Source organism: Colius striatus, chromosome 25 (genome assembly GCF_028858725.1).
Source record: "Colius striatus isolate bColStr4 chromosome 25, bColStr4.1.hap1, whole genome shotgun sequence".
Classification (NCBI taxonomy): Eukaryota; Metazoa; Chordata; class Aves; order Coliiformes; family Coliidae; genus Colius; species Colius striatus.
In genome coordinates, this window is record NC_084783.1 from 5,368,147 (window position 1) to 5,378,046 (window position 9,900).

Sequence of the window (9,900 nt, forward strand, 5' to 3'; positions counted from 1 at the left end):
CTGCCTGGGAGTTGTTTCTGGGCTGTGGAGGGCTCCGAGGTGCCGGCCCAGGGAGCTGCACTGGGGCTGGGCCGGGCTGGGGCAGGTGTGAGGGGGAAACGGGGCCCCACGGAACGTGTCACTGTGTCACAGAGCCCTTGGTTCTCTGACGTGATGTAGCGCTGGCGTTGCCGTGGCCACCCCACAGTGCCCGGAGGAGGTGACAGGACGGGGCAGAGTGTGGCTGCCAGGAGCCCTGTGCAGACCCCTCGTTCCCCACTGCTTTTCCCAGTGTTTCCCAGCCCTCGAGGCCAAGCCTCAGCGGGATGGAGAAGAGACCCCCCAGTGTGCCCAGGCTGGCCTGGCAGGGAGAGGAGGAACAGGAGAAGAACAACCCTGGGGCTGCTGCAGCAGGGCAGCCTGAAGAGGTGCAGAAGGTCCTGCTGCTGCAGGCGGGTGAGTGGCTGAGCTGGGCCTCAGCGCTGGTGGCTGCAGCCACCTGGGCCCTGTCCCATCCCCCGTGGGCATCCCCAGGGAAAGAAGAGACAGGACTTTTCCCCACTACCAGGCTCTGTCCGTGCTCCATCCTCTAGGAACCCCCAGCCCCAGACTGCAGCCACAGGGACGTGGGTCAGCGTCCCCAGCAGCCCCTGTGCTGGGGCTGACTCTGCCCAGGCAGCGCAGGGCTCTCTCGTGTTCCCCTCAGCTCTGCCTGAGCTCGCTCTTTGTCCCATCCAGGTTGGGATCTGCCAGGAGAGGGGCAGCCCAGGGACGTGTCTGCTGAGCCCAGGGTGGAAAGGACCTCCGAGGAACCCCATGATGTGGTGGTGACCCTTCTGCACCGTGCCCCATCATGCGACAGGTAACGTGACGGCCTGCCCTGAGAGCCCCTTGCTCAGCTGCTGTAGAGCCTGGCCCACGGAGCTGCCAGGCAGATGGAGGATTTCAGGACCCTCCTGCCCGATGTCCTGTCAGCCCCAGAGCCCATTGCCCTGCTCCCTCCCTGCCTCTCCGGCTGGGTGCCGCTGGCGAGGGGCAGTGGGGAGAGGCAGGGCTGGTGGCCAACCCCAGCCCCCATAGTTGCCCAGGCCACGGCGCTGTGGCCGAGAGCTCGCTGACACTGATCTCTGGGCCTGCAGAGAAGCTGTAACCATCTGGAGGCAGATGCTCTCCAGCAGCAGGACAGCAGAAAAGACAGTGCAGGAGCTGCTCCGTGTGCTGGAGAACTGGCCCTGGCACCACACATCCACCGCTGACGGGGACAGCATCGATGTCTCTGCCCTGGCTGTGAGTTTCTGGCCTGTGCCTCTGCTTGTCCCCGGGCTCAGGCCCTGAACATCTGAGCACTGAGCTCTGTCTCATGGTGTTTCTTTTCTGCAGGCCACCAGGGCACTGCAGGAGATCCTCCAGATGCCCGAGTGCCCAGAAGGTTTGCGCGTGCGTTTCCCGCACTTCTTCCTGGCTCTGCTCTTCCAGATGCTCTTCACCACGGAGGAGCTGCCCGAGGAGGTCGATGCCTTCTGGCAGAGAGTCCAGCAGGAAGGCCGCCTTCCCAGCACCCCCAGCAGGTGCCCCGTGCCAGTCCTGTCATCCCTGCCACGGCCCTGGAGCTGGGGCCAGGGCTCCCGGTGTGACCTGGGCTTTGCTCTGCACACAGGTTGGCAATGCAGACCCTGAAGGAACTGCTCTGCTATGTGGGCCTTGAGGATGAGATGCGTGAATTCGAGCGCAAGCACGGCTGGGAAGCACTGCTCAACCCTGAGACCCAGCTCAGTGCGATGGGGCTGCTGGCCAGGTGAGAGCCCCCTTCCCTCTGCTCCCCCCAACATTTGTCCCCTGCAAACAGGACACCCCCACAAATGCCCTTGGTGCTGGGTGAGAGGGGCTTGTCACCAAGGGCTGGCCCAGTAGAGGTGGGTGCCAAGGAGCAGACATCCCCCAGAGCACCAGCGTCCCCTCCCGTGGGGCCTGGGCCGAGGGCTCAGGACAGGGCATCAGTCCCAGGGCCAGGCAGGATGCAGCGAGGGCCAGAGACAGAGCCTGGAGGACGACTGGCCCGTGGGCAGGAAAGGAGCGTCCTCAGGAGTTTTTGGGGCAGGACGGGTGATTTTCCAGTCTCCTGCCCAAAAGGAGACCGCTGTGCTTGGGCACTGCCTGTCTCCTGAGGAGACCAGCCCTCAGGGGCTCCTGGGCTTTGCCCACCCTGCTTGGGCTCAACAGTGCCTTTTTTCCCCACCCCTGCCAGAGAGCTGTGCGGAGCCTGGAGGGGCTCACGGTACGAAATCGCTCGCTGCATGGTGGAGCTGCTGAGCAGGGAGCAGCCGCGCTTGGAGCTCCCTGCCATGGCGTTCCTGGCTGAGGTGAGCCTGACGGCTGGGAGCAGATGAGGGGGAAGAGCAGTCAGGGGGGCTGGGGCAGAGGGTGGGCTCCACCGTGTGCCATTGGCCCCTGGCTGGCGGGGCTGACGCTGACCCTGCCCTGAGCTTCATGCCAGCCGGGTGCCGGCTCTCGCTCTTCCCTCGTGGCTCCTGAAGGCCCAGCTCTGTGAGGCACCTGGGGGCTGTGGGGCAGAGGGGAAGGGCTGAGTGATCGGTGCCTGTGCCCTCAGTGCAGGGCAGGAGCCCAGGGGCTCTGCACAGCCTTTGGTCTGGGCTGCCTGGTGCCCGTGCGTGGTGCTGTGGGCTGGAGCCAGCCCTGTGCGGTGCTGGGGTCCTTCCAGCACCCCCATCACTGCTCGCTGTGTTTCAGCTCCTGGCCTGCCCTGACATGTGGCGCTACGCTGAACGTGTCCTGCAGCTGGCACCAAGGTACCTGCGGAGCGAGAGCAGCGCGATGCGGTGCCTGGTGCTCAGAGCCCTCAGCGCCCTCTGCCACGAACCCGCGATGGTGAGCAGGGGGCAGGCACTGGAGCCGTGCTGGGGGCCTGGAGCTGGGTGAGGGGAGCTGGGGGACACACAGCTGGGGCTTGGCTGTGCTTTGGGAGCTCTGGCAGCTGCTGCCAGCCCTCCTGTCTCCCCAGTGGCCTCCCCAAGCCCTTCGGGGCAGGTCTTTGGCTTCTGGGTCCCGAGGCTGCAGCGTGGGGTTGAACTGCTGGAGCGGTTTGGGCAGTGCAGCCTTTTGAGGCTTCACCTGTTGCACACAGGCCAAAAGGATGTGGATCCTGCAGAGAAGGCTCATGGAGCTACTCGGGGATGCAGATGGGGAGGTGGTTGAGATGACCCTCTCCTTGCTCAGAAAGATGCTCTGGGACATCAACCAGCCACTTTTCAAAGGCATCACTCTGGAGCTGGCTGAGAGGCTCCAGCCGCTCTTTGACCACGTAAGGCTTTGTGTCCCCCACCACTGGCACTGGATTGTCAGACCTGTGCCCAGGTGGGCCTGAAGCAGCCAGTGCTGAGCTTTTGCCCCTTTCCTTTCCTCCAGAACAACAGCCGAGTGCAGCTGCTCTCCCTCCAGCTCTTCCAACGTCTGATGGAGGGTGTCAACAAGAAGGGAAGAAAGAAGCTGAAAGAGCTAGTCTACCAGAGTCTGATCCAACTGTTCTGCATCCTGCACGATGAGAATCAGGAGGTGGCAGAGGTGAGGAGCTCTGACCTGCCCGTGTGCCCACGGGAGGAGGCTCAGCAGCTCAGCAGCCTCCTGCCCTGGCACCGCGCAGACCTGGGGTGTGGGGTGGGCGATGCCCCACTCCTCTTCCCGGGCTCCAAACCCACTGACAGCCGCATTCCCCAACAGCCGCATCTTCCCAGCCGGGGCCAGGAACAGCCCTGAGCTCTGCCCAGGCGAGGGGCCGCAGGTCCTGTGCCGTGGGCAGCGGTACCATCTCCCCTCTCTGTGTCCCTGCAGGCCTCTCAGGACACCCTGCTGCGAGCTGTCCATCTCCTGCAGAAGAGGAAGCTGAGCCAGCTGCTGGAGAGGCGGCAGACATGGCCAGCGGGCGAGTGCCTGGTAAGGATGGCCCCGAGCCCCAGCCCCAGCCTGTGTAAGCTGTGCCCCCGCCCGCTGCTGCAGCCTGGCACCGGCGGCTGCTGGCTGGGCCTCGGGGCTGTGCGGGCAGGGAAGGCCGGTGCTGGGCACAGGGATCGCTCGGCCAGAGGGAGAGCTGGCACAAACCCTTGGCTCTGTCTCCTCACCCCCTGCAGCTCTCCGAGAGCAGCAGCTCCAGAGCCAGCCAGTACGTGCAGCAGGCGCTGTGGTGCCTGCAGAGCCGCAAGCCGTCCGTGCAAGAGGCGGCCGTCAGGTTCATGGGTGAGACACGGCCCCTGTCCCTCCCTGCCCCGGCGCAGCTCGGCCCCAGCCCCGGCTGTGCTGCTGGGGGCTCCCTGTGCCCTCTCCCAGCCCTGCGCTGGGCCTCGCGCTCACTGGCAGGGGAAGGCCCTGGGCTGGGCCCTGACAAGGGCAGGGGGGTGCGTGGCCGGGCCGGAGGGGCCGCTGTGGGGCAGCTGTGACCCGCTGTGTGTTCCCAGGGCTCGCTGGGCAGCGCCTGAAGGGTCAGCAGGAGGAGCTCCAGGCCATGCATGAGGGTGAGTGAGGGCAGCGGGGTGTCAGCAGAGGCTGGTGGGGAGGAGGAAAGGCTCTGGGCGAGGAGCTGCAAGCGGGAGAGCTCTGCCCTTGTGCAGACAAGGGCTGGTGTGGGCAGAGCAGACAGAGGTGTCAGAGGCACGGGGGGGATTCGTGGGCAGCACCTTCTGGCTGATGCCATTGGCCCCTGCTCCCTCCAGGCCACGGGAAGGGCTGGTGAGCTGGGTCTGGCAGGAGGGCTTGCTGGGGTGCCCGCCAGCCCGGGCTGTGAGCTCAGCTCTGCTCCTCTGTGTTTCAGCCCTTCAGAGCATGCCAGGTGACATCAGCGCTTCACTCGCGAACCTGTCGGCTCAAACGCAGCTCATCCTGACAGCTGTAGATGGAACAGCATCCTCCAGGCCCAGTCTGCTGCACCGGCTCCACGGGGCCTGGAGGAGACGGACTTCTCTCTGGGTCTCTGACTGACTGTGCAGCGGGAGCTCTGTGCAGGGCTGATCCCCCTCATCAGTGAAACAAGGCACTCCAGCAGCCAGATCAGCCTTTCCCTTCTCTTTGCTCCTTCCTTTCCCCCGGCTTCGTGTTTCTGTGTTTGTGTTCAGTCTTCTGTTTGAACTGGGAGTTGATCCACTGACCCTTGAGTCCAGTTGACCAGGTTCATGGAGTTGTTTGGTGGTTTCCAGGGAAATTGAAAAGGAAAATCAAAAGATGCAAGAATGAATGAGAGGATGGCCCTTGGGAAAATGTAATAAAGGAACATATCACCAGTAGTACCTGAGTGTTTGCTGCTCTGGATATCAGTGGAGGGGAAAGGAATGCTTTCACCTGCTTGGAGAAATCAGGCTGTTGCCTGCAGGCCATAGAAAAACCGCTTCCTAAGACAAGACGAGAAGTAAAGAAAAGGTTCTGAACTGTTAGGTTTCAGTTCCTGGTCCACGTGACACTGTTTAGTCACAGACTCTCATGGAGCCTGTAATGGGAACATGACCTTTTTGTTCACTAGAAATGGGGAAGAACATAATGTAAATGAGTAACTGACAGTTGGCAACCTTGTGATAGCTTATGAAACTGAGAAACCGCAAAAGATAAACATTACTGAACTAATCAACTACAAGTTGTTCCGAGTTTCAGACTTAAGCAGAGGACACCAAGGAAGACTACTGGGGCCTTCATCAACGATCAGCCGGAGGCAGAAAACGACCCCTAGCAACTGGGTGGACATGCGCGGAAGGACGCTGGAGGGGTGACGTGCAGGAGAATATAAAAGGAGGAACGGAACGACTCTTGGCGCGGCAGTTGGTGGAGCGGTGACTCCCCCTGTCGCCCAGCGCTGTGCTTTGCTTTTTCTTTTCTGTATTAATAAATTGGTTTTAATTGGCTTAAATAGCCCATTGTGCTCATTTATAACAGAGCCATTCCTAATTTCTTCTTTGCTTCTGAAATCCCACCAAAGGAGACCACTTGTGCCTGCCAGGAGACAACATCGGCCTGTTTTTCCACCTGTGAAAGTGCCCTGGTTTGGGCTGGGAGAGAGTGAATTCCCGTGGGGAGCCCGGAAGGGCTACAGCCTGGGCAGCTGACCCAGGCTGGCCAGCAGGAATTCGATCCCATCCTGACGTCATGCCCAGTACCCAGCTGGGGAGCAGCCGAAGGAGCTCTCTGATGGGGTCCCAGTTTTCGGCTGCCGGGCCGGAGTGATTGGTCGGGTCGACTCCCGGGGCCTGAGTGAGGGGTCTACAGAGCATGAAGCTTCAAAAGACTTGTTCCCACTTCCTTATGCACAGAACTAGGAATAGGAATCACCTTCTGCATGGAGACAGTTTATCCCCACAGCCTGCTGGAATCCTTCCACTGTGTGGGGTAAGAATGGACAAGGGCTTTTAGCAAGGACTGATTTTTATCTCCTGAGCCATCTAGTGAGTCGTTGAGGAGAGCTGTTCAGTTTACACCATGATATTTCCTTCTGGTTTTCAACAACTGGAGACATAATAAGCAAGGATTCCAGTGTCTTTCTGGTGTGTTTTATTAGTGTCAGCTTCACTGCTGCCAGCAGCACAACAGAACTCAATAGATTGGAAAAGGAGCAAGAGAAGAGTTACCCCTTTTTTCTTTGGTGAGAAACTGCACTTCAGCGTGATTTCTCACTACGTGCCACCATCCACGACTCACCGGTGGGACTAACCAGAACCTGAATTCCCAGACACCAGCTGACTGGGCCCCCATCACAGTGGCTACTTTGCAGATCACCACCAGTCTTTGCACTGGGGCAAAAATGTTGTTTCTTGCTACACCCCATCATCATCAAAGCAGAACTCGGGATGGATGTTGGACCAGGATTTCACACCCTGGGGCAGGTGCAGATGGCTCTGCTGGCGTTAGAAATGGGCTTGGTGCCCCAGTTAAAGCACCAACCTGCACCCCCTGCACACTTCCAATGGCCTCCCCCAGCTCTGGGCTGAGTGTGGAGCAGGGACTGTGCCCACAGTCACACACAGTGTCCCTCATGCTGCAGCCCGTGCATGGCCTCGGGCTCCATCGGTGCGGGCGGGCGCTGGGGCGGGAGAGGGACGGGGCAGCGGCGGCAGCTGCGAGCGCAGCCGGGAGCTGCCCCTGTGCTCAGGGCCCAAAGCGCCACGGGCAGCACCCAGCCCCTCCTGGCCCTGCACACAGCCTGCGCCTGAGGCCCAGCAGCCCCATGCTGAGGGTCCCACCCACCTGCTGTGGCCACAGGAGCCCTCAGGCCCCAGCCCCGGGGCAGCCCCGAGCCCAGAGGCAGGGTTGATTGCCTGGATCCCGTGGAGACATCTGGGTGCTGAGATCTTCCTGCTGGAGCCCCAGCACCGCTCAGGACTGTGGCTGGGAAGGGATGAGCGCTCCCTCCTGTTCCTGACGTGGGCAGGGAGGAAGGGCCCCTGCCTGGGCTGAGAGCCCACGGTGTCCGCTTGTCCAGCAGACCCAGGGCTCACCTGGGACAGTCTGTCAGCTTCCTTTGGTTTGATGCAGCGCTCAAGGGCATCACTAATCCCAGCCAGGGCACAGGCTGCGGCGACTAGAGCAAAGTGGCCTGCGCGGTGTCCCAGCTGCCTGCTGGCAGTAGCGACATTCGCTCCAGCCCGCCCCAAGATGGAGTAGCTGAACTGTAGGGAATGTTCAGCCTTACATTCTCCATGACTCAGACCAGAACGGCCTCATGCTGATGTTTCCCTGTGTTTCACATCACCAGTTACGACCCTACCACGGGGCTGCCCCTGATTCAGCTGTGGAGCTTGACGGGAGATGAGGTACATGTGTGACATACCCACTGCCGCAGCTCCGTCAGCGTCCAGGATTAGGGGCTTTCTCTTGTTCATGAGGAACTTGCTGACGTTTCCAGTTGGTGTTCTGATGTGCTTTTTTCTCACCTCCCTGTAGGTGGTCTCAGTAAACAGAGTGCTGGTGGAAAGAGGATTTGCTCAGTGGCTGGACTACCAGCCGTGTCCCGGATGGCTCGGCAAGTCTCTACAGAGGCAGACAGGAGCAAAAAGTCCTGCCATGCCCAACTGCAGATGATGTTCTTCTGTATCTAGCAACCCTGTAAATATCCTCCAGAATAAAGTCAGATATTGTCCAAAAACACCCCTGGAAGCCAAGGGAACGTTAGAGAAGCTTTTCCATCCCAAAGTGTCCCGTGTGAAGTTGTGGCTGCCGTCGCGTCAGTTGCAGATACAGCAGAGGAGAAGTCTGCCCCCCACTATGATGTATTGATGGCCTCTTTAAAACACACTGTTGAGAATGCTGTTCAGCGGGAATTAAGGCTACTGAATGCACCAGCCTAACTGGCCTTGCTGTTGGTAAAGCAGATGAAGCTGTGGAGGTGGTGGTCAGAGGCCACAGTGCTGATGATGAGGCCGTTGGCCAGGAGGGCAGCCAGGGTGATGCCCAAGGAGATGCCCTGGGAGATGCTCAGCAAGAGCCCAAAGTGCAGAGCTGCAGCTGCCGCCTGTCTGCAAAGGGCAGGAGGAGGAAGCGGGTGATGGAGCTGCTGTTGGACATCTGCTGCCTCTGGGCATGGGGCACTTCTGGGATTCTGGGCTTTGTCCAGCTCCTTCCCATCACCACAACGGGGAGTGTTCTTGGATGTCAGACAGCTTCTGGAGCTGTGGCGGCTGCAGGAGCTGAACCGGCAGCGGCGGGAGGCCGAGACCCGCCGGGTGCTGCGCTGGAAGGAGGCCGAGTTCCGAGCGGGACAGGAGCTGCTGCGCCGGGAGCGCGACGCGGCCGTTCGCCTGCTGAGGAACCTGCAGGGGCAGCTGGCCAAGGAGATGGCGAGGCCTGGCCGAAGCGGCAGGGAGGCCGAAACCAAGCTGCAGGATCTCCTCAGCGAGGTGCCCTGGGAGAGGGAAGGCCCCCCGCCCAGCCGCCTCCGCCACCTGCAGAACCAGCTGCAGCTGGAGAGGAGACTCTTTGGCACGTACATGCTGCAGCGCTCTGAGGGTGAGCTGCCTGTCTGCCCCAGCTCTCCAAAGCCCATCGGTCCTCCTGGGCACCGGGGCCGTCAGCAGACACAGAGCTCCTGCTCCTCTGGCCAAAACGGGCCCCAGGCCCTGGCAGTAGCACGGGAAAGTCCACGGGAAAGCCACAGTGCCAGGAAGCAAACGACAAGCCAGGCTGTGGCAGAGGCTCCGCTCCAGCTGGTGCTAAAAACACACATGCAGCTCTGTCTGGAAGCGGTGCAGAGGCAGCTGAGTGATGTAGAGGGTGAAAGCAGCCTCCTGACACAGGACAGCCCTCCAGGAGCGTGCCAGGAGGCAAAGAGGCTGCAGCAGGAAACTGTTCAACTGCCCACCCTTGCCTCAGAGCTGGAAGACAGAGGTGGGCAGCTGCAGACCACCATCGACCTCCCGACCAATGCTGCAGGGCCAATGCCCAGCCAAAGCTCTGCTGAGGAGCTGAGCACAGCACCAGCTCCTCAGCACAGGGCTGAGGGCATGGGAGAGCCAGAGGAGGCTTTGCTGGCAAAGGACAAGCCACGGGGCTGCTGCCAGGAGGCAGCTGAGGAGATTCAGGCCCACGAGGGCTCCTGCTGTGTCCTGAGCAGCCGCTGCCCAACTCCTGAGGCAGAGCTACAGGGGCAGCTGCTGGAGGTGATGGAGGAAAAGACCCCCCTGGCCGAGGAAAACCGTTTCCTATGGTTGGAAACACTTTAGTTATCCTCAGTGTGAACACAACTAGCCTTGCTCTGTATTTTCATGGATGAAGTTGCTTTGCTAATAAAGCTCCATTGTCAAAAATGACCCAGTGCTCCCTGTTTCTGGTCAGTCATGTTTAAAGCAGTAGCTCAGGATGCCCAAGGGGAGGAGAGAGCTCTTCCTCCTCCTCTTTTAGTCTGTCCTGAATGGGAGAGAGCAATGAAGGCTTTCTTAG

General features: G+C 60.7%; 1 protein-coding gene across 1 annotated transcript; it reads left to right on the forward strand.

Moving 5' to 3' along the window:
• The first annotated feature begins 305 nt into the window (after positions 1-305).
• On the forward strand, positions 306-4,965 carry LOC133627771 (maestro heat-like repeat-containing protein family member 6). Its single transcript, XM_062014801.1, has 13 exons — positions 306-435; positions 718-841; positions 1,119-1,266; positions 1,360-1,547; positions 1,637-1,774; positions 2,225-2,339; positions 2,728-2,865; positions 3,122-3,298; positions 3,403-3,558; positions 3,826-3,927; positions 4,122-4,227; positions 4,446-4,502; positions 4,799-4,965. Exons 1-13 carry the CDS (start codon positions 306-308, stop codon positions 4,963-4,965), a joined length of 1,746 nt encoding a protein of 581 aa, XP_061870785.1.
• Positions 4,966-9,900: the final 4,935 nt, after the last annotated feature.